Here is a 24,503-nt window from a genome sequence, read left to right as displayed (position 1 = left end):
AGAGAAATACCGCGTTGAGTTAGCTAACGAACCCATTACTACGACGAGGGTAAGAAACAACACCTGCAAAGACACCACTCCTGGCCTAGCCTTCTCAAAAAACAACGAGGATAACCAATGCGAAAATACAATGTAAACCTTAAGGAGCGGCCATTTCATCCTTAGCTTAGAAATAGCCGCAGGGGAAATGAAGAGATAGCTAGGAACTGCCAAAATCACAGACAGGGAAGCCTTCAGAGACCACTGGGACGAAACCACGAAACCGATAACCAACATAAAAGAGTGGTGCACGGCGCTTACGAAGGCCAGACAAAAATTCACGAAGATAATCGCTCGCACGGAACAAAACCCGGACGCAGACAGCCAGCTTCTTCACCTGTGGGAAGAACGAAGAAGCCTTATCAGTAGATGGAGGCAGCAAAAATACAACAGGGAACTCAAACTGAAAATCGTCTAAATAGCCAAGAAGGCATCAGAGCACGCAGACATCGCAATGCAAAACTGGCAACAGTTTACGGAAACACTTACACCCCTGTTACACGGGCACTTGCAACGGCCGTTATCGCAAACGGCAGTTGAACGCCGTAACGGCAGTGCAAAGGGAACGGTGCTGGCTGCGCTCACATGGCACTTTCCATGTTCGGTCGGTTCCATTCTGTTTCGACGATTTATCACGTGACTCTTGAACTTTTTACCGCGCCAACTCGAAAAGAATTTTGTTTCTCTAATTATTTTCTGCGCTGCATGCTCTACTGGGTGCTCTATTTAACTATTTGCAAGAGTTGTTTGCCAAACTATAGCGGATAAGCTTATTTAATTAGCCGATCGAATCCGATAAATGGCGTTGCAAAATGGTTGCGTTTGTTGTGGTGCAGCGGCTAGTTGTATTTTCAATGTCGTGAAGCGTCCCATTTCACGTTCCATCGCTTTCAATAACCGCAGCACCGCTGTGCATTTCCTTTTTTCTTTCGTACCGCGAGTGACCGTCTGCGCGATTCACCAGGTGCACTGTAGAATGTGGTGCGACTTCGCGACGCGCACCCGAGAACAGCCGTGGAATGGCGCTTAGCCGGCCGCTTTATGAATGCGACCGTGATCAACCACCCGATTCGCTTCTCCTGGTTGCGCACAACGAGGCCTTGCTGTCTGCAAAAAGGCTGAACTGCAAGCTGTGCGCATTCAGAAAGCACCAATCAAGAAGAAGCGGAAGGCGGCCGAGAGACGATGTCGCAGCCTCGCCGCACTCGCTGTTGAGATGTCTACCAGGCAAAGGGGTGTGTGACGCTTCCCAGACCCCCATCTTGGTACGACACCACAGTGCCCACGACGTCGGATGAAGATTTCTAGGCCAACTTTCACGTGACCCGTTCCACATTTGCGTACATTGAGAGCTCGTGTTCCTCACTAACACGGGAGGATACGAACATGCGAGCTTGCATACCCCTGCACCAGCGCGTCGCCCTCTCGCTGTACAGACTCGCCACATCGGCAGAGCAGAGGTCTGTGACGCATCTTTTCGGCTTGAGTCGGCCATCCGTGAACCTGATCTTCTGAGGGTTTTGTGACGTTGTCGTAGATGTTCTCGAGCCACAAGTTGTGCGCTTTCCATCACTGAACAATGTTAGAGACCATGAGCGACAGTCCGAAGCCTACACAGGCTTTCCGCAGGGCTTTGGCGCGCTGGACGGTTGCCATATATAAGTCTCGCCACCCAAAGGAAATGCGCAGGACTATTACAACTGTAAGGGCTGGTATAGCATAATTTTGCTTGCTATTGTAGATCTCAAGTACAAGTTCATGTATATTAATGTAGGGTCTCCAGGGCGCCATCATGATGTAGCAATGCTCGGCAGTACCGGACGTAGTAGGAACTGATGTTTTCACTCTACCAAGCCAAATTATTGACGGGATGCCAATAGAAGCGGTCCTCCTCAGTGACTAGGCCTTTCCTTTGCAGCGTCACTTGATGAAGCCTTTCCCTCATATGAGTGCAAGCAACCCAACAGTGGAAACATTTAATTACACACTTTCAAAAGCGAGGCGTGTCGTTGAGAATGCCTTTGGGAGATTGAAGGCTAGATGCAGTGTTTTGAAGGGAACTGAGTGTCAAATCGAAAATGTCAACAGCATTGTGCGAGCTTGTTGCATCCTTCACAATGTATGCGAGCACATGCGTGATCAGTGCGACACACAGTGGAGTGCTGAAGCAGCAGCCAGGGAGCTTCCGCAGCCTGCTTGTGTGAGCAACGCAGCGAGCTTGTAAGGTGAAAGTGTCCTACGTGCTTTGGCCAAGCACATCTTTTCATTGAAGCCGTGACTACTTCGAAAAGTTTTGTTTTAGGCATGCAGTTGTGAACAATAAAAAGAATGTGAAAGATTGGGCAAGCCTGTGGCAATTTTTGGAGCACGTGTGCACACGGGGCTTTATTCAGCGCTGTCGGAGCAGTCAGGCAGACGCTCATGCTGGCCTTCAAAGTATTGGCGGATTATGCTGACCATCTCACGTTGTATGTCATTGGCCTCCTCCTGGAGACACACCGTCTTTTTGGACAGCTTATACTTCTTTCTAGCCATCTTTTTGGCATGGTTTTCCTGCCTTAACAGCAGCACAACTTTGTCTATAGATGATGTCGGCTGTCGCCTTTTGCGCGTGCGACCTTGCTCGGCTGAGGCAGCAGGTGTTGAAGCCTGGCTCGTCGATGCCTCGCTGGACGAGGCCAGACTGGTCGACGCCTCGACATTTCCGGTGTCTGGGCTGCTCGACGCTTCTGATGGCGGTCCTGAGGCAATAATCTCTGCCTCCTCTGGCAGGCGTTCTACCATGTCCCTCTTAAGAAAATGAGAAAAACGGAACGTAACCGAATATTTCTTCTAAGTGATTATGACTATGTTGCATGATGAATGGAAGCGGTACACCTAACGTGGAGAAACATTTCAATATACCAGAATTTCATGCAATAGCTGCCGTTTTCTCTAAAAGAGTTTCGGTACACCCTAAAGCACACGGCAAACCCTGGTGCCATTTTGTTACATAACCAGCCTTCGCTATTTCGCCCTATTTACATAACACCAAGAAAAGTAACAAGTATTGCGCTACCCAGTATGTCGGAAATGTTAACCAATGATTTCTAAGCTACACAGATTGTGATGCTTATTAAAGTTATCTGTGCATTTTTAGTACTCTGGCGTACAATAATACCTCATGTTCATGTAATGTGCTTTAGTAACATGAAATTCTCTAAAATTTTCTGCTACCTGTCTCCGGCGACAAACCTGGCCGGCAAAAAAATAATTTCGGTTTCTAAGTCCATTTTTAGTGTTTGCATACAACCACTCCGACTAAAAAATAATGCATGGAAATAATTGTACTAGTATAGTGTTATTGTTTTGTGGCTAATGGAATTTGGAAATGAAACAAGAAACCAGTATTGTCTGCATTTTATGCGGGCACTACTGCTTTCATAGTGCGACTTTAGCGATTGTTAGCTGTACTGCATCGCAAGCTACAGGAAAGCTGCTGCACATGTCAAGATCGCATTTCGAGTAACTGGTCGAACAGACTTCTCGGTGCAAATGTGTTCTGTCAGGCTACGCCGGCCATGCCTACATTAAGGCAAACGGCTACATATCACAACCAATTTTACTGCGCTAAGATGTGAGCGGTATTCCCGCTTCGCCGCATGAGCGTTACAATGAGCCCAGCGTCGAGAAAGTCACGTTCGAGCGCATTTCAAACAAAATTCGGCGTTGTCTATGGCATTGAAACACACGTCGGGCACTGGGGGGTGCCAGATTTCATTGAACATGCCTGGCAAGGCGCTATGTCGAATTAAAAATTACTAATAAATTCATGGTAACTTACTTGTGAGCCTGGGCCAAGTTTTCCATCTAGTGCTTGATCTGCTTGACTGTGACGCACAGAGCGTGCCCACATTCCTCGCTTGCGAGCTGGTTGAACAGCGCCGTCGTCCTCGCGTACACGGGCGCGGTGTGTTTCTGCGCTGGCAGTTCGCGAAGGTGATCCTGCCACAAGTTGATGAGTAAATGCGTCAGTGACGCTGTGCAGGCAAAGCGTTTTTGCGCTAACGCGCTCGCCTGCAGCGGGGACACGTTGCTGCTGGGGCTGCCATCTTGCCTATTTTACGACGACACGGAAGGAAACGGCTCAATGAACAGATCACAAACTACATGGAGGACAAGTGATATTACCCTGATGCCATTTTTGGCTTCAGAACGGGACTGTCCGCGCAAGGCGTATTCCTGCAATTAAAAGAGAAAGTCCTCAATGAAATACCAAGAAGTAGAGAACACATATTACCAGCGCTCGACATAAAGGGAGCCTTCGATAACGTGGGACATGCGGTCATCATGGAAGTACTCAATGACCCCCATAATGCGCAGGTCCACACGGGACGGAGAGGCAAGGAGACACCGTATGGCTCAGTTTAAACAAACAGGTATATTCAATAATTACACATGATTAAGATTATACATCAGAGGCTGGGGCGTCCGAGCTTACGTGCCGACGACTTCATGGGGGCGATGGAGTGGCTCCGGAGTTGGGCTCGAGCGGTTGCTGGCAGAAGCTGCACGCCGTCGGGCTTCGGCGCTGAAGGCCCTCTTGGCGAACGATCTCGTCCTGAGCGTTCCCCTTCCGTACTGCTTCTCGATTTTTATATCCTCTTCCCCACACTCCCTAGGGTGAGGACGCCCACGCCGGAGGGGAAGGAGGGGGGGCTAGGGCTTTCACTTGGGCGCACAAACATACCACCGCACTTATTGTCTCGCCCCCCTCACGTGTTGAGTCCGAGGAAAAGAATGTTGTCTTCGCGGTAGCGCATAGCGTCGGCTGTGGTACGGCGCGCTCTGGCCCGCTGACAATTCCCTTGTCCTGGAATGTGCTCGGGAAGGCCGCTGGAACCGCCACGCCAATTGGGGAGGATAAAGCCTGTTTCCCCGCGGCGGCGGCGGCGGGTCCGGTTGGGCTTAAACCCCTTCGTTCTGGTTGTCACTCTCAACGAGCATGGCTGGGTAATTGATGATGCCTGTCATCTGGGTCTCCGTCTACGCCGCGCCGTCGAACGTGGAACCTCGTAGCACACACAAGGAATGTACCTCGTAGCACACACAAGGAATGTACCTCGTAGCACACAAGGAATGTCACACTGCAGAAACAGAGCCTTTCGATATGTCAAAGCCTTCTTGACGGAACGAACGGCTACCATAGACATCGAAAATACAAGATCTGAGAGCTTCACGGTGCCAAACAAGGGCACCCCGCAAGGCTCAGTAATATCACCGCTACTATTCTACGTAGCGATGATAGGACTCACGAAATACTCGATGAAATAGAAAACATACGCTACGCAATGTATGCAGATGACATAATAATATGGACCACCACAGGCTCTCTAGCAGCTACAAAGAACGATCAACCATACTCAACAATACGCCAGGGCCAGTGGACTATCGTGCTCAGCAGAAAAATCAGAATTCATAATAAAAAAAAACGTACACGGATATACGACTCCCAAATCACCTGAAACTCGGAAACGAGACAATACCTGAGAAAAAGGGATGTCAGAGTGATTGGAATGTGGCTGCAAAACACAGGACGTTGTAGCAAAGCCATCGCCTCTCCTAAGAATACAACAGAGCAAGTCGCCAGAATCGTGCGATGAATCAGCAGTAAAAAACTAGATGAGAGAACAAGACATCCTAAGACTCATAGAGAGTCTCGTCACGAGCAGGCTAACGTGCAGTCTCCACTACCACGAACTAAATACACATCGACACCATACTACGCAAAGCGCACAAAACGGTGCTCAAACTTCCAATGTCAACACCAACCGAAAATCTAATGGCGCTGGGAGTATCGAACACCTTCGACAAAGTACGAGAAGCGTAACATAGAGCTAAAAATAGACAGACTCACTCAAACTAGAACGGGAAGACACCTAATGAGGAAATTACCCGTGGGCACACAAAAAAGACAAGGAGCAGATTAATAATGAAGACAGAAACAACATCCGGGTGAGACCCTTACCCAGACACATGGACCCCAATATACACCATGAAAGACGACAAGCCAGAGTCCGAGAACTCAGCAGGGAATTCAGCGACAAATCCAGAGTAGTCTACATGGACCCAGCAAAGTACCGATACCAACGCAAAACGATCGCCGTTGTAACAGACGAAGGAGGGAAAGAAATAGCCAGCGCAACGATAAACAACCCAAGCATAGAGGCAGCTGAAGAGGCCGCCATTGCTCTGGCAGTATCGCACGGCAGCGCAACAGGACAGAACCTCAAAATAGTGACGGACTCTAAGCAAGCATGCAGAAACTACACAGGAGGCAGGATCGACAGCATCGCCAATCACATTCTACACTCGACGAGAAGACACGTAAACACTAAACATAATAAAGTATGGGTTCCGGGACATAAGGGCATGAGGGGCAACATGGCAGCAGACAAGTTAGGTCGAGGGTATGTCAACCGAGCAGACTCAACACTTTGCACCACGGTCACCTTTGACCCGTTACCCCCCCCCCCCCGTACTCAGACATTACAGGGGTCAACGAAAACGCTGCCCAGCCCCACACAAAAGGCTAACCAAAGAGGAGGCGGTAGACCGTCGCCGACTACAAACCGGTACCTACCCGCACCTGCATAAACTACAGAATATTTCCCGTGCACAATATGCAGACGAATTTCCGTGGTGCCAGGATAAACCTACACTAGAGCATGTCACATGGACCTACCCTGAGGCAGACTCAGAGCCTAAAATAGACCACCCGAGTGTGACGCAGTGGGAGCACTTGCTGGCCAGCCAGGACGAGGAAGCGCAACAATTTCTCGTACTCCGAACCACGCTGGCAGCTGTCAAGCGCGGCATCCTGAACAGAGGATCCAGCACGGAGCCCAGTGAACCGTAGTGTCAAGATGGCTTTAAATTTGTCGCCAATAAAGGTTTTCCCATCCATCCATCTTTAATTGCTTTTACTCAAATTCCTGGCTCATAAGTGGTCTGTTTAGTATAAAATTGAAATATTTGCTATCAAGCGACCTTAGCCTGTCAACGTAGCTTGACTTAGTTTACCATTTTAGCATCCCTGTAAGCGCAAGAAGTACTCGGCCAAGTTGCACAGCTTGTGCACAACAGTGGAAAGAAAAACCTGCGAGCACTATGTTTTCCCTCCAACTCTTTTATAAACCAAGAGTACGAATCTGCCGTGACATTAGAGATAATACGTGCATGGTGTGTATGCCGGAATGCGTAGGCTAGTTCCAATGCGTTATTTTTCTCGAGAAGAAAGTGCACTTATATAAAATTGTTCTAGCAAATTATGGTGCTAAAAAATGGTTTGTGTCGCGTTTTTCTTGCGGAAATAGACTTAACGCAAAGCATAGGCGTGCGTGTGAGTGCATCGTCATGTTGCAAAGGATCGTCCGTCAACTGTCATCCATTGCAGTCCTTATCACATCCATAGCCCAACCCTCGCACAGAACACAACGCACTGCCCCCTGAATGAACATTGCGCCTTTTTGTGATTTTGTACACCGTTTCAAGTTTTATTTTTTTCCCATTTCGACTGAAATCTGGAACAGCCTTGATGGTTCCACGAGTAGCCTACGCATTCAGGAGGCAACCTGCCTCCTGAAGAGTTTGCCAGAGCACTGCCTTTTCATATTGCGACATAATACCACAATACATTTTGTAACCACTCCTGCAATGTCTCTCACCAGTGGCAGCAGTATCAGTAAATAAAAATAAATTAATGAATAAATAAATAAATAAATAAATAAATAAATAAATAAATAAATAAAAAGAATTAATTTGGTTTTTTTCCCGAAAGGTACTTGTGATGAAATGAAAGGAATTGAAACATTCTGTGTGCTTCTTGTTTTCAATTATGTTTACGCCACATTATTAATGAGGAGAATCTTTCCGCAGATATTTTTCATAGATGAATCTGACAGCCTTACACTCAAAACGTTCATGATGGCTAGTATTTTTTTTTTAGTGTAAATGTCGCATATTATTGTGGCATATTCTAAGTTCGACCCAACACGGGCCTTACGTTTGGTGTTATAGGGCCTGATGCTAGTTTTCTCAATAAAATTATTTTTTAAGGTAGCGTGGAAGCATCACAAATGTGATCAGACCAGGACAGTTACTATAATGGTTCCGCAAATATTGTTACACTTTTGAGCATCTGAAATAATTGTTTTTTGAGACATATAGAAAAAAAGTATATGAATTCTTTTTCTCTTTACTAGGCATAAGCTGTTTCTTTCTTAAACAGTGTCGTACCCACAACACGAATAAAATGTTGACTGACAGAAGAGATTTGTGCACGGAGTGGTTGCCTTTCGCTTAAACTGATGGATTTTCATGCATTTATTATTTCAAGCTTTCAGTACGATTCATGCTGTCGTCTGTATTTAAGAAAACGACTGCTTTAATATAACTTGATTTGTTATTGCAAAAGGTTTTCCGCTTTAGTTATAAAACAAGCACCATGTGTTTAGCGCCATGAGAATTTATCATTGCGTGCGCATGTTTGGTGAATAAACCTTCAAACTTTACCGCCAATGACTTAGATATGAATCAGCTGGTCCCCTTAGCTCTGCAACTTGCAAAGAGTACTCCATACACGTAGAACCTGGAGCATTGGCAGTTGTCCGAGAGCAGTTAGAAATTAAAAAAAAACACTGTCCAAAGTTCAAGACGAACACCTGTAAAGAGCAGAAGAATAGGGCCATTAGGCTTCAGCACGGTGTGAAGGCGTACCTGAACTATCTCAAACTGTGAGCAGGCTTCCGCACACAAAAGATGTCACACGGACCGACCTTTGACGTGAGCATTTTTAAAGGGGAACAAGCCCATTCTTTCGCCTTCAGGCCACGTCGTTGAGACTCCGGCAGAAAAAATTTCGAGTAACGCAGCTGTCTCGAATAAGTTTGCGGCGTCTGGCGGTTGGCTCTCATTGTGTTGCTGCTCTCAGTGCAGCTACGACGCTGCATCGGTTGGAGTTCTGCATCGGTTTTTCCATTGTTGTTTTGGAGACCGATATAGAGTCTAGGATCTGTCTGCGGCTGCCGCTAGCGACGCAGCCACGCGGGATTTTCACTACACGCAGCAGCGTCTTCGTCGCGGCTGTCGCTGCCCACGGAAATTGCAGCGACCTTGGCCTTTGCTGCCTGAGGACACCGCGGCTTGCGAGCGAGAGCAACACTTTAATCTGTAGACCATTTATTTCTTAATCTCGAGATGACGTTTCATCACCTGGTGTTTCCCACGCCCTGACGTCTCCGCTGAAGAGGATTGAGCACTAGCAAGAGCTGACGCCACTCCAGGGGCAACACCGGCTGTTGCAGTGCTTGTTATCGTGTTCTGAGTCAACCGAAGCCTTATAAGGCAGACAGGAGCGTTCCCGCGGGTCAAAACGTGCGCTGCAAGGCTCGGCATCTGGTGACAGGACGTCCGGCTGAGGCAGACTAGACTGCGCAGCGAAATTATGAATTTGGAAAAGAAACAAGTGTGCATCATCTTCCTTCTGACTAGTACATGTGGCACCGGCGGCTCAGGTGAGCAATGAGATTCAGCTTGCTTATTCACGGTGGCAGCCTTTCTGCATAGAAATTAAGATATACTAATAAAGGCAACGCAGACACTTACAGTTCACCGAGTCAAAATTCACATATGATGCATGAGGCTATCGCATAATAATAGCTCAAACCCTTTACCGCTGCCCTACATTTCCCTCTGAAATTTAAGTCCAGCTGTGGCGATTGTTTACTTCAAAAAAGGATGAGACGGCAGCGGATGGTAGCTGATGAGCACATCAAACCTGCAGAAGCTGCGATGTCAAAAAATATGTCAGGACTACTGCATAATTACGACGTCTATGTCTAGTTCTTAGCGTTGTAGCTGATTGGGGCGCTGCACAAAAAGTTGTCCTGTTCGCCCAGTAAAAGCAACTATTTTCAAACCGAAATTAATTCCAAACACCTACTATTTCGTAATCTGTTAGCTCGTGTTATGAAGAAAGCAAAATTAGGCTACTGCTAAAAAACTCGTAATTCTAGAGGCAGCATCAGCATTAACCTTTAAAGCACTTTAAATCGTCTGCAGTGTCTGCTGTACTCCCAAAAAGTTGACGCCAATGTAACGCTTCAAGCTGCAAATGGAGCATGGGTTTCTTTAGAAAAATTATGTTGATGTCACGAAAATTATTTTACAGGAATTCTGACCCTCCTTCTACTTAATTTTCTCGATCAGGGGGAGTTATTACTTGCGTTGTTTTTCTTTAGTTCTGAGGTAGCAGTGATTGATGTTATTTGAAACACAGTTTAGAAAGTCTGATCATATTTTGCAACCCTTTGGAGAATCCGCAAGTACCGTCTCGAAACGGGGTTTATGATGGGAAACGATTAAAGAACTGTTTTATTTGCTAGTACCTAAAAGGTTCTCAGGGGGCATTACATGAATGGTGGGCTGATACATCATTTAATTACGTTTGTCGTGAACGACTGGAAAGAAACAGATACAGATGAGATAACGAGTTCGACAGGCATATTGTTTCAGTCTCTTGAAGTCTGGGTGAAGAATGACGTCGGCTGCGCAGAAGTAGATTCTCGAGGTGGATGGTCTGCTTTCTATAGCTGATGCGAAGTGTAGGCGGTGTGCAGGGGTGGCAACGGAATTACTCAGAAAATAATGATAAAAACTGCGAAAAAGGCAGTGTGGTTATTTTTCGATGGGCCTCCCTGCTTGTCAGGTTAGGATTTGTTGCTAATGCTGTAACCCTTTATGTTACGAGTAATTAGAATATAAATATATTACCACGCGGATTTGGAGAGACCTAAGGGCTTTGACATGGTTAGTTCGTTTGGAGTCCCAAGTAAAGCATGAATATTACAGTTTAGGGCGGACTAGGGCTAAATACATAGGCAGTTTTAGAAAAAGAAGTCAGACAAAACTTCCGTTTCAGATAGCCAATAAAATATTTAGCTTCATTGGTTACTTTCATAACATGGATGGTCCAAGAGATATCGTGTGTTAAGCTTATTCCAAGATAAATATGTCAGGTATTTTTTTTTTAATGTCGAAGGCCTGGCCTTTAAGGAAACGGGGTCACCACCCGTGGTCTCGCCCGACGTGTCGCACGCAGAGTAGAAGACACCGGTTCATTCCGGACTGTTTCAAAGGGCACAACAGGGACCGTAGCGGCGGAGCAGAGCATGCGGTCTAGGCTCTCGAGATCGCAATGCTCGGACTATAACAGAACGGGCGCTAAGAGCTTAGCGCCGCAAAATAAACATATATTAGGTTGCGGCAACCTAAAGGAATTAAAAATAATAAGCCCTTGCCTGCACCAGTGCGGCGAAACGAACATTAAGAATGGGATGAAGCGCCACAGATACAAGGGGAGGCATAAGAAACCAGGCTGCTCGCGTAGCAGCCACTCACGCCAAACAGCTATTCCATATTCGCAGACGCCGCTTCTGTCTTCATGCTGGTAAGCTGCCGCCCCGTCTTCAGCGTAGTACTTACGTCCCGACGGCTCGTGCCGATAGCGGGACCGCCCCCCGGCAGCACTTCCGCCGGATTCTCCCGCGCGCTTGTTTCGCCGCCCTAACGAAGTCATCGCCCCAGCTGCCCCATGCCACATTTCGCGAGCAGCAGCTCGGTCATGCGCAGTGGCACTGCACCTGTGTGCACCTAGAACTGGCTAGAAGACAGAGCGCGCAGACTAAATGAAGGGGCCGTAGGTCCGCACAATATTTACAGATTTTTATTCTAAAAACTGCAAGAGGTATGTCGTTGCGGTCTGTGCAGTTGGACTGTAAAGCACGGCGGGCTTATCTACTTAACAAAACTCAATAATTAGATGACGAATTAACAAAAATTAACTAACCGAATTTTTTCTTTTATACCAACGGTATACCGCGAACTTGAAGGCCATAAGAATTGAAGGAAAGCCTACCTTTAAATTATCTCAATCGTCAATGGGGTTCAACATATCGAACGTCAAAAATATACGTTTGAAAGCTCGCTGGGTGTGCTTTCTAGGATAGAATATTTTAAAATGGCGCCGTTGCGCCGTTACCCGAATCAAGGTAACATTTTCTACGTCATTCAATAACCAAATGTGAAGTCCGTATTTGATGCGCAAAAAATGCTAGCGACGCACTGAACGAGCATTGAAATGCGCATTTTTGAATGATATTTCGAACCACATTGCTCATCAAGAAAATTTAAAAACAGAGTTCACCTTCTATGTCGACGGCCTACAGTTTCGCAACGTAAACTTGCCTCTTAAGATGTGAATAACAAAGTTCTTAGTTAAGATAAAAATCACTTTATTGACCACCGTGGTGGCTCAGTGGTTATGGTGCTCGGCTGCTGACCCTAAAGACGTGGGTTCGGTCCTGGTCGCGGTGGTCGAATTTCGGTGGCGGCAAAATTCGAGAGGCCCGTGTACTGAGCGATGTCAGTGCACATTAAAGAACCCCAGGTGGTCGAAATTTTAGGTGACCTTTCTGCGGCGCTTCTCATAGCCTTAGTGGCTTTGGTACGTTGAAACTCCCATAAACCAAACCACCCACTTTATTGATGGGCCCCATCACGTAGAAATATTCAGGCTCGCGGTATAACCTTCCTGCACATAACGCACTGACGTATATCTCAGAGTTTTAAATAAAAAAAACCGTTACACGCTAAAGAAAGGTGACCTTGTATATAGATACGTATAATAGTGCTGCACCGCATATGATATAGTTTGTTGCAGGATGTGATTGACACTCATGAAATTAGGTTAGAGTTGTTTTATTAGCCTTTAAATGTATTAGCCAGTTTAACTCCAATTTTTAGAAGGTTTATGTCACGCTGCACATTTTAGGAAACCCCTAAGCTTGTTGTTTACCTGCCAGTGTTTCGTCATTTCTTTTATTAAATGCCCTAAAGGCCAATTGCATTACGGAAAGGAGAGATAAAACGTATAACACATTAAGCAAGAACAACAAGCGCAGCAGAAAAACAAAATGGAAGTTGTTGGTCGCGTGATTATATGATGTTAGGATGCGCATTTTTTAAACGTTTATGGTCTCCAACGGCTGCTGTGAGCTGGGAAAGCGGTTGCAATCTGAGAGGTTGTGGAATAAAACTTCGGATACAAGTCTGTACGGCTTTGTGGGAGTGGTCACTTCCGATACTGTGAGAGTGGTTAATGTGGGCAGAACGATAGGATGTATTAGAGATTAGTTCATTGCACAGACAGCTCTTAGGAAAGTATACTTAATGAAATAGGCAGAGGCGAGAGAAATAACAGCGAAATAGAAGGGACGGTAGACTGAGGGTTCGTTTCATTCCAGCGATATTAGAAGTCCGGTCGTAGCTGTGACGGATGATCGCAGCGGCGGCCGAGTGGATTGTCCATCCGCCTCGTACACGGGAGGGGTTAAGGTTAGATCCCCAGAGTCGCCAGGTATACACAGGTGATACAATGGGTACACGCTTTCCTGTGCCGTGGTGCCTAGCTAATGCGGGGTGAAATGCTTAAATAAAATGAAGTTTTGGAGTCGAGGTACACAAAAGAACAGCAGACGACAAAATGGCATGCGTGAAAACAGCCCACAAAAACAGCACAGTGACAAAATAGAGCAGGGAAAAGACAGCACAGCGACAAGATAGCACAGAGAAAAAACACCATGGCGATAAAACCGCACAGGGAAAAAACAGCGCGCGTCATAACCGCACATCGCACAAAACAACACACCAACAAAACAGCGTAGCGAAAAAACAGCTCAACAGAAGAGAGCAGGGAAAAAGCACTACGACGACAAAACAGCGCAGAGTAGTACGGTGGATCGCTGCGGGGCGCACCGGGATGCAGAATGCAACTATCATAGCCATAACCGCAAACGGTAAACGACAACACATGTGGCAGCGACCTTTGGAGTTAGCGAGTGCTCGTTTCTGTGATTAATTGGAAGCTGGGCAGGCTCATTCATTGAGGAACAGCGTTGCTTCAACCGTGCGTTGCTTCTACTGTGGGTACGGCTGGCGGGGAAATCCGACTATGCGGCCTGCTCGTGCCCCCCCCCCCCCCCACCCCCCCCTGCCACCGGATACGGGCCGGTGTAGTTTCGGCTACTAGGCTTTCTTCCGGTGCAACGCCAGAGGTGGGGACGGGCTTGACGGGGCCCGTCGTCTGGGGATGCAAAACCCCATGGTAGTGGCAGCGACTGCCAAGCGACTGAGTGGGCCAGTCGCGCACGTGAGGTCCGATGCCTGTGCGGAGGCAGGCCTGGTTTCATAATCAGGTTGGACTCACGGAATTGGGCTCGAAAAGTGCTCGAAAATCAAAAGGCCTCTGCACGCGGGGGCGTGCGTGGCTACCGGCTGGCGCGTCGGTTTCTGGTCACGGAGAGGCCAGGTCCGCGCGGGGGTTTCCAGCAGAAGGGCTCCTTGGGAGCGATGTCCTCGGGGAAGCAGCCAGGGATGGCTGACCGCGGGGCCGTGAGGCTAGAGCGCGGGACGCCGAGGTACGGGGGACCTTAGTACGACCGATGCGAAAACCGTCGATGTTGTGGAGTATCAGTGGAGAAGGCCCGGGTTATCTCACCCTAGGCCAGGTTTTTGGCTTGTGGCCCGGTCAGCCCGGCCCTGAACACTCCCTCCTCAGTAGGTGTGGAGCAAGCCAGGGGAGGAAATAAGTGCAAGGTTGGTTGGTTGGAAGCATAGGTGGGTCCCCGGGAGTCTAATTCCATTGGCTGGATCCACCACACATACTTCCGGAGTCTGAAAAACCGCGAAAAACACTTGACGGTTAGTAGCTGGGCAGCGATTCGCAAGTCCGAACCGGACCCCTAAATGTCGTGGAGGAGCCCGAGGCAGCTGCCCCGGGTTAGGATTTCCTGTCTCCGGGTCGGAGCTATTGCGTCGTTGGGTGGTCGGGCATCCCGTGAGTGGAGCCGCACCATTCGTCAACATCGACGCCCTCCCTGTCCTGGCCAGACAGGAGTCGAGCAATGATGAAATGAGGGCCAATGTCTCGCTGTCCCCAGTTCCCATCCCATTACCCATAACCCTTCCCTCATTCCCATTCCCACAACCTATGTCCCGCCCCCTCCGCTACGTCCCAGGGGAGATCAGGGGAGTCTCCCCGGGCCCGCTCCCCTGGCTGTGGGTCGCTTAGTAGCATTACCCCATTTTTTTATTTTCCCACCTACGGGTGGCAAAAGCACAACATTGCCTTCGGGCCTTTTCATTTATATTACGATTGAGTTAAGCCTGTTATACTTAAGTAGCACAGGCACGGGCCTATTGGTTTACATTCCTTTTCTGGTTATCCCACCATACTTATGTGCATACGGCAACCCGCGGTACATTAGTGGAGCGGGGAGTCCTCCCTTCTGTCGGACTCACCTACCTTCTGTGGATATGGCAGAACTAGTGGTTTTATAGTTCTTGCTTGCTTGGCTTCGGTGATCTAGTTTTTTGTATCATGTAGGCAGAATCTGGGCAACAAAATTGGTCCGGGCATACGCTGTGCGATCAAATGACCCGGTGCAATTGGCGCAAGGGGAATGATGATGAATGAAGAATCATGATGAATTAATTATCATTCATCATCATCAATTCTTATGAATGAATCGAATGAATCATTTGCAACCTATGATCGGTTTCCTTGGCTGCTTTTGATGCATTACGTGCGCTTCCTTTGTCAACTGCTAGGCAGCATGCATGGCGTCTCTCGCTTGATTCCCCTCTTTGACATGTCATAGCCTCGCCCGTTCTCCAGCGACCGTAGCTACACTCTAAACACCTATATGGGAGTAAAAGGGGACTAAGCTGTCCTCTAGCGCACTCCGTTTTATGAAAGCAAGTGTTCACCCGTCCCGTACTCTACTGCGCTGTTCTGTCGTCTTGCTGTTTTTCCATGTGCTTTTCTGTGGGGCTGTTTTTTTTACCTGTGCTGTTTTGTCACCTTGTTGTTTTTTCCTGCGCTATTTTTTGAGCCCACCTTGTGAAAGACGAAAAAACTTTCTGCCATGGCCCATCATCGCCAATGTCCTCTTGCGCCATAATTCATTCATCATCATTCATCATAATCAATTATTATGAACGAATCGAGTGGAATTACTAAAGTTCGAGTGTGCTAGCTTGGGATACGTCAGCTACGTACCTTACACAGGAAGCGTACTCAAGTTTAGTGCTCACTAATGTACTGAAAAGTAATTTTAGTGATATGGTCGCAGAAGAAGTATTCCATCAGGTATCCGAGCTGTCGATTAGCGTTCTTCATTATTTGATTAATATGAAGGGATCATATTAGGTCTGACGTGACAAGTGCTCCATGGCTGCGGTAAGATGTTACTGACTCAATGTTAGCGTTATTACTTTAAAAGATAGCTGGACGGGACTCATAACGGGATGCAGGCAAATAATTGCATTTACTGTTATAGTCATAAGCCGATCGCTCCAATAAAGAATAGCGTTAAGGTCAGTCTGCAATGAGTTAACGTCCTGATCATCGACGGAGTGATTTACGGTAATTTTGTTTCCTGGTGTGTCATAGGTAAAGGAAATTCAGATGTGGCTTTCGTAAAGGCAACAGGCATCTTCAAGAGATTTATTCAAATTTTAGCCAATGGCCTGTTCTGAATATGCATTCAATATGTCTCATGATAAAGGTTTAAATTATAATTATTATAATTATTACTAAAAAAGGATTTTATTTGTTTACTCTCCAGCCACAAAGGTGTTTCGACGGAAGTGGGGTAAAAATAGAGTTTAAGCAGTAACCAAACTTCCTATGAATGCAAAGTGACAGGCAAGCGTTCAAAAAAAAAATATTACTGCTAACACTGCGAAATGCTCATTGTCTGGGATTTCTGCGATGTCATGGAGAAGATGATTCTAACTGACACAGGCTCTGCAGGAAAGAATCATGTGAACGTTTTATGTGACAAGACTGAATTCTGAATTTGTGAAGGGTATTAATTTGTGGGGAAATATTCGGTGGTCTTGTAATAAGGGACTAATTACTCTCTGACGTCCACCCAAGCACAGCCATACGGCTACAGAGGGAAAATATACAGCTTTCTCAGAAACTTCGTAGTTAAAGAAGAATTCGTCCTGGTCCGGGGTTCGAACCCGGGACCACCGCTTCACCGGAACAGTCGCTCTATCAACTGAGCCAACCGGGATGGCAAGCTTATGGTAGGGCGAGAATTATGGTAGAGCATATGCTAGGGCGAGAAGCGTGCCGTCCCGGTTGGCTCAGTTGATAGAGCGACTGTTCCGGTGAAGCGGTGGTCCCGGGTTCGAACCCCGGTCCAGGACGAATTTTTTTCAACTACGAAGTTTCTGAGAAAGCTGTATAGCTTTCCTCTGTAGCCGCGTGGCTGCGCTTGGGTGGACGTCAAAGAGCAATTACTCCCTTATTACAAATCTACTACACATTGGGGATTTCCCCTAAACATTCGACCATTCGACAGTCGTATTGGTAGCTTTTCATTGAGATGGGGTTTGTAACCACTGTCATGAAATACCTTGCTATCAAGGTACTGGCCCGTGATGACAAAGAAGCAGTAGAAATAAGCTTGTTTTGATGGCGGCGACGCTATACGATGCAACTTTTAAAGAGCTTTAGCTCTTATTCATCACGTTTTCAGATTTCGTGGCGCCTGCTACCACCCTGAGATCGCAGCGCCATATGCGGAAGCAACTACTCATCACGTTCCGAGATTTCGTGGGGTCTCCTTCCACCCTGAGATAACAGCGCCATCTGTGGAAACAACTAGAAAACAGTACATCTCGTATTGAGACTTGCAGCGCCATCCACAATAGCATTCTAGAAACAACCACCTGCCGCGTGCCAGTGATGACATCGTGGTCCAATATGGTGCATGGAGGAGGAACTATGTTAGTCTGACTTCACGGGATGAAATGTTGGCATAGTTTCGGTTTGTAGAATCCAAGATGGCGGCCAATAAAATTGGTTGTGCCCTCTCATACCTTTCCCCCCTCACCAAAAATTATCTTGTAACACGTGGGAAAACTTTTCTGTTACGGGACCGCTATACAAGTATGCGCTCGCTTGCTTGCTGTTGCTGACTGACAAGAAGAATGAAAAGGAAAGCGCACGGGCCTGTCCACTGGCCCAAGCTAAGCCACAATCGCAGCCCCGTACTGAAGGTAGGAGAGTTGAAAGATAGGAGAGCAAAGACTGGTAGAAAAGACACGCGCTATTATATCCTTGGCCGATCCCGGAGGCAGTGCAATACCGGGCCAACCCTTGGCAGAGGTGAAGCAAGCTTCATGCACTCCGCCGCCTCATTCCAAAAATAAGTTTTATGCTTTGGGTACAAGCAGATCTCATAGCAGATATTAAATCAGATATTGGGGTATGCATTCGTTCCTCTATATATACTACAACCACAAGGGGAACCCATCCGGGGACAGGTGTGTACCGAGTTTGGTAGGCAAATAAAACCCTATGGGTAGTGATATAGAAATAAAACTACAATTAAATAATAGTAAGCATTGTATGCATGCATTTACTAATTGAAGCGTTACCATACTGCACCGCAAGCCGAATTCTAGGTCCACTTTGAACCCCAAACGAATAATAATAATTGGTTTTTTGGGGAAAGGAAATGGCGCAGTATCTGTCTCATATATCGTTGGACACCTGAACCGCGCCGTAAGGGAAGGGATAAGAGAGGGAGTGAAAGAAGAAAGGAAGAATTAGGTGCCGTAGTGGAGGGCTCCGGAGTAATTTCGACCACCTGGGGATCTTTAACGTGCACTGACATCGCACAGCACACGGGCGCCTTAGCGTTTTTCCTCCATAAAAACGCAGCCGCCGCGGTCGGGTTCGAACCCGGGAACTCCGGATCAGTAGTCGAACCCCAAACGAAGCAAATTCCGTTCGGCACGTATCTTGAGGGGGTGTAACTCGACAATGGGTAGACGTGCATCGTAAATTCTCTGATAGATGGCGCTAGGCGCCGATCGCTCCGCTAGGTGGAAAAGTTATGTTACTTTTCCGAACTGCTCAGAGTTTTCTTCACTGGCCCCGCTGGATGCGGAAAGACTTTCGTTTTACGCATGGCCATAACGCCCGTTACTTCAACGTCGTCCGGACGGTGGCGGACTTTTTTTCATACCTACTAACTATGAAACGGTATGTACGCTTTCGGGCATCTTCCGAATCAGAAAAGAATCATTTCATATCGGGGATGCAGACAGGTGCAGCGTTTTGTAATTCCTCGTGGTCCAGAATTTAGAAATAAACAATTATCAGCAATTTGAATGAACTTGATGGAAGGAAAATATTTATTTGGATATACTCAAGCATGCGATTAACGTTATTTATTATTGAGCATGTAGGTTGTCTAAGCTAAGCTAGAAGAAACATTATCATCCATATACTTTACGCTACGGTACCAGTCCTAGAGGAAGCCGCCGCGGTGGCGCTGCTCGGCTGCTGACCCGAAAGACGCGGGTTCTATTCCAGCCGCGGCTGTCTCATTTCGATGGAGGTGAAATACTACAGAGGTACGTGTACTGTGCGACGTCAGTCGGCATTAAAGAACCCGAGGTGGTCGAAACCATCCTGAGCTCTCATAGGTCGTCCCTCATAGCCTGATTCATTTTTGGACGTTAGACTATATAAAACCGAAACCGTTCCAAGAGAAATCTGGTTAACGTTACAATAACAGAGAGTAGATTAGAAATGCGGAAATGCTTACACTTGTTAATGTTGAGTGTGCGTGAAGCTTCTGGCTCCGCCACTAGAGAAAATGCAGGTTTTATACCGTTACTATATAGAGTGGCGCCAACGCTTGAACATACTATCGATGGTCGGTGACCGCAGCCAGGCCACTCAGGTTACATTTTGTGGCTTATATTTCACAGCATCATCCTCCTATGTGCGATGTCCGAGCTTCGATACGCAATTCACCAGTTAGCTCATGTTTTTTTTTCTATCAGCACAAGTTTTTCCTCGGTCTAGTGTTCCGCTCTATCTGTGTTCAATGAGTTTTCGACAAAACCGTTCTTTCGACGTATCAGTGATCCTGCCATGGAATAACTTAAATGCGCCTCGTGCTGTAAATTTGAACTGTTGTCTTTGCATTCGTCAAAAGCCATTTTCCTGAGAATTTTAATTCTACAGAAAAGTACAGAAACACTTGAACACATTGGAGCGGGTGAGAACACGATGGTCTACGAGATCGAACCAAACATCTTCCGCGTACAAGGCGGCTTTTCTAACCAAATGTCCAGTGCTGCAGGCAAGGCGGGAAGCTGAGGAAGGAGCCGAAAGGAGATTATGTTCTGTTAAGCTTGTGCCTACAGTGAAACTAAAACTACACGTCGGTGGGGGAACTGACTCGCTCGGCGAAATCTGCGGTCGTCGTGACCAGAGCGGCACAGAGCCCCGCAGTACTTAAACGCGACGCAGAATTTCCATAGCGTCCTTGCTCTGACACGGACCCTCCAAAACAGCGCTGAATCGCATACCTGTGGGAGAAATTCTTTGCCAACACTTCGGTGGTGTTCAGTGGCCCTGTAGAGGATGAAGCAGAAAGATAGCAAAGTAAGTCAGTATTATGATGATTGTGACGATGATGATGAAGAGGTAACATTTCATTGGCGTTAGGGGCTCGTGACACCAGCACTCGTCACTGCCTTTGGTCCAGGGCACCGATGGCTTCCCCGATTTCTCTCGCCCTTTGGATCAGCCAACGCTCTGAGGGGAAAAACGCGAAGTAATGATGTCTGAGCAGAAATTAAAAAGATATGGGCATGAACAGGGCGTCCATTGCGATGGCAAGAGAACCGTTGGTCTCCTAGAGCAACAGTTCATCAGAGGATAGAGAAAGCATAACAGGGGTGGTAGAGACAAAGGTGGGCTCACGATATTAGGATATTTTGGGCATAAGGTGGCCGCAGTTTTCATGGGACCGGATTAGTAGGAGGCCAATGGGTGAGAAGGCCCTTGTATTGCAGGGGTTCTAGTTTGGCTTGTGCTCAGGGAATGAGCAGCAAAACATCATAAATGAGTTAGAGCAGAGCGGTACGGCTTAAAATTAACACGCAGAAAAGAAAAGTAATGTTCAACAGTCTCCCAGAGAAATAGCAGTTCACAATTGGTAATGAGGTGCTGGAGGTGGTAAGAAAAAAACATTTACTTAGGGCAGATAGTGGCCGCTGATCCGGATCACGTGAGGAAAATAACTAGAGGAATAAGAATTGAGTGGAGCGCATATGGCAGGTTCTCTCAGATAATGAACGGCAGTATACCGACATCCCTCAAGAGAAAAGTGTACAACAGCTGTACCTTACCGGTACTCACCTACGGGGCCCAAACATAGAGGCTAACGAAAAGGGTTCAGATTAAGTCAGCGACAACGCGGCGAACTATAGAAACAAAAATGAGAGGTATCATGTTAAAAGACCAGAAGTGGGAAGAGTTGGTGACGAACAAACGCTTGTTTATGACATCCTAGTCGAAATCAAGAAGAAGAAATGGGCTTGTGCAGGGCAATATAATGCGAAGGCGAGATGACCACTGGTCCTTACAGGTAACGGAGCGGATTTCAAGAGAAGGCAAGGATAAACAGAGATATCGTCCGAACTAAGCAAAATCTGGAACGAATGAAAAAGAGACGCAATACACAAAGTGCGCCTCTCAAAATTTTGAAAACTGAATTACTGACTAAAGTGAAAGCAGCCCGAGACAAGTTTTAACTCATAGCGTTGCTGATTTTAATTCTTATTCCCCAGAAAAGTTTGGGCGCGTTTGAGGTCAATCTAAACAGGCAATACAAAAATAAAATTTAATGACGAAATTTTTGAAGATGCACCCAGTATAGCTGAGCACTTCAATGATTATTGTCGCTAGGTGTTCGCTGACCTAGGAGAATTTAAGAATTGTAACACTGAGGGTCTTTATTACACGATAATATGATTTCCAGACAAGGTGTTTTAGATATGCTTATAAAAGTCGATGGTAGGAATTATGCAAAATTCAAAAAGTTACGGAATGCTTTTTTGCGAAGGTTTGCGGAGCAGATATGTGCGTTCTTAACTTGTTTTTTTCCAATTATCACTGCAATTTGGAGAAACACCATCCGACTGGCGTACCGCTAGGGTTGTCCCAATTCATAAAAAGGGTGATCATCTTGCAGTATCCAATTAGCAATCCATTTCTAGTACGTGCACTTGCAGTAAATTATTAGAGCATATTGTTGAAGGCATTATTCGTCAGTTTCTGAGAGACCATAACGTCCTCTCTCCATTACAGCACGGCTTTAGAAAGGGAATGTCGATTTCAACTCAGCTCGTGTCAGTTGTTCATGAAATCTCCAAGGTGCTTAACTCATCCGGGCAAGTCGATATGGTCTTTTTTTCATTTTTGTAAAGCGCACGATAAGGTTCCCCATGGAAAATTAAGTTGCAGCTCATTGGTCTTCCTACTAATTATATCATAGATCCAAGCCTATTTCAGTGATGAGCAATTCGTAGAAATTAACAAATGTTCTTCCAATATCCGTCAGGTTACTTCAGCTGTACCGCAAAGCAGCATATAAGGACCACTTTTTATGTTTCAGCTATATTAGTGATGTTGTAGAAGACACTCCTTATAATGTTTATGTTAATTTTTTATTGCGCATGACTGTTTCATTTTTACGAAATTAGTTTCCCGAAACGATCACGAATGTCTGCAGAAATCAGTTATTGCTATCGGCGAGTGACGAGAACTTTGGGGCATGGAAACCAATGTACGCAAAACTGTTGGGCTGCTAGTAAAAATAAGAGCATATAGCATATTTTTATGTACTTAACCACACAATAGTAATTGAGGTTGAAAAATACAGGTACTTGGGTGCCATATTCAATAACAAACTCCTTTGGTCTAAACATATTTCTCTGACGTGTTCAGCAGCGTGGTGGAAGTTGTGGTTCTTGAGGAGAAATTTTCAAAACGCACCTGTCAATACTAAAATTTTAGCGTACAACGCCGTTGTCCAACTAAAGATGGAATATGCGGCAGATGTGTAGGATCCTCACACTAACAAAACACGTTGGGCTAGTTGGTGAAGCATGAACTATCCTCACACTATTAAGGATATAATTAAATTATAGCGTATCCAAAGGAAGGTCATCAGATTTATCTCTGGGAAATATAAAAGAAAGATTCCCCGTTTATTTGTTTATTGTAATACCCACAGCGCCACAAGAGGCATTACAGTGGGGGGAATAACACATCATACAAACGAAAAGAAAGGTAACAAAGTGCAGCACATACAATGCAACCATGATGCAACAGTAATACAGCCTAAAAACAGCATTCACAAAGATGAAGAGAATAAATCACCTGACGTAATACCACCTCTTCAGAGAGCCGGTTCCAATCTCTTATAGACCTAGGGAAAAAAAGCATATTTGTACATCTCTGATTTACAGTTAATTTCCTTAACTTTTAATCGATGGTCACGACGTAGCGAAATATAGTTTGGTGAATGGATGTACAGGTCAGGGTTTATGCCAGTATTGGAATAGTAAATACTATGAAAAAATTTTAACCTTAAACAATATCTACGTTTTTCAAGCGTCTTCCACCCCAGCGAGTTTTTTGCACGTGAAACGCTAAAGCTCCTGGTATAGTTGTTAAAGTCATATCGGATACCCAAGTTTTGTACCCTCTCAAGTTTATCTATGTTAATGCTTTATTAATGCTTTATTAATGCTTGTGAATAAATCGGTACGCTAGAGTACAGGCGTAAAGTCAGTCGTCTCCGGTTCTTGCATAGCATAGTAAATGAAAAAATCGAACGTCAATTGTCTCATTACGCAAAGCCTCTTAGTACACGCAGAACAACACAGAGACATAACCATTTCTCTACACCAATATTTTCTCAAACAAAATCGCACATGAATAGTTCTTTTCAGCGTACTATAAACGAATGGAATTCCATTCCTGTAGGGGTATTGCAATGAAAGAAATTTGCAGAATAGTTACAATTTTTTTTTTCTCCTAATAACTAGGTTAAACTTAAGCAGCGTTTGCAACCCACTTTTTTGTATGTATTTTGAATTGATTCATTTCGGGATCTTTTCCCACTTTCTGTTGGTTTGCGCAGCAATGCATCCGCCTATTTGTATTTTTATATGTGCGGCTGTTCTGTTTTTGCTTTTGGGCTAGCGAAAGAAATTACTCGTTTTGAGTAGCACTGCTACAACCTCCTCCTGTTCTTGTGTTTTTATCATTGTTTTTGCATTATCACGCCTTGTACTGTATTGCCCTCCTGCTTGGGCCTCTTTTATCTTGCAGTACCAATAAATAAAATAAATAAGTTAAGGACAACGCATTAAGTATGGAAAGAAAAATTATTGGTGTAACATTAACAGACCGAAATATGGCAGAGCGGGTGACGGAACAAATGCTGATTAATGACACCCTAGCCGAAATCAAG

General features: G+C 46.0%; 2 protein-coding genes and 1 pseudogene across 3 annotated transcripts in view; 1 reads left to right on the top strand and 2 right to left on the bottom strand.

Annotated features, from left to right (window-relative positions):
* Positions 1-2,392: 2,392 nt before the first annotated feature.
* Positions 2,393-11,765, bottom strand: LOC144105720 (uncharacterized). Of its 2 annotated transcripts, XM_077638824.1 has the most exons (4): positions 11,479-11,765; positions 6,764-6,898; positions 3,863-4,023; positions 2,393-2,829 (listed from the first exon to the last, which is right to left on the bottom strand). In XM_077638824.1, the coding sequence occupies exons 3-4, from the start codon at positions 3,932-3,934 to the stop codon at positions 2,425-2,427; spliced, it is 477 nt and encodes a 158-aa protein (XP_077494950.1). In that variant the 5' UTR covers positions 3,935-4,023; positions 6,764-6,898; positions 11,479-11,765; the 3' UTR covers positions 2,393-2,424. The 2 variants fall into 2 exon arrangements, with proteins under 2 accessions (XP_077494950.1, XP_077494951.1); XM_077638825.1 differs by lacking the exons at positions 6,764-6,898; positions 11,479-11,765 and having other exon boundaries at positions 3,863-4,357.
* The window catches only part of LOC144105719 (uncharacterized), a 117,929-nt gene continuing 102,522 nt past the window's right edge, over positions 9,097-24,503 (top strand). The window contains exon 1 of the mRNA XM_077638823.1: positions 9,097-9,593. Within this exon, the coding sequence (XP_077494949.1) occupies positions 9,524-9,593 (70 nt within the window). The 5' untranslated portion in view covers positions 9,097-9,523. The remainder of the gene's footprint in view (positions 9,594-24,503) is intronic.
* LOC144105799 (U2 spliceosomal RNA) lies at positions 18,269-18,406 on the bottom strand (annotated as a pseudogene).

This window comes from Amblyomma americanum, chromosome 9 (genome assembly GCF_052857255.1).
Source record: "Amblyomma americanum isolate KBUSLIRL-KWMA chromosome 9, ASM5285725v1, whole genome shotgun sequence".
NCBI lineage: Eukaryota > Metazoa > Arthropoda > Arachnida > Ixodida > Ixodidae > Amblyomma > Amblyomma americanum.
This window is presented reverse-complemented; position numbering and strand designations above follow the sequence as displayed.

What these genes read in the sequence shown, in the direction of transcription:
- LOC144105720 (XM_077638824.1), bottom strand. Translation starts at nt 3,934, where the DNA reads ATGTGGGCACGCTCTGTGCGTCACAGTCAAGCAGATCAAGCACTAGAT. An exon ending in AACTTGGCCCAGGCTCACAA is followed by an intron (nt 2,830 to 3,862) that starts GTAAGTTACCAT and finishes CATTTTCTTAAG; the next exon opens with AGGGACATGGTAGAACGCCT.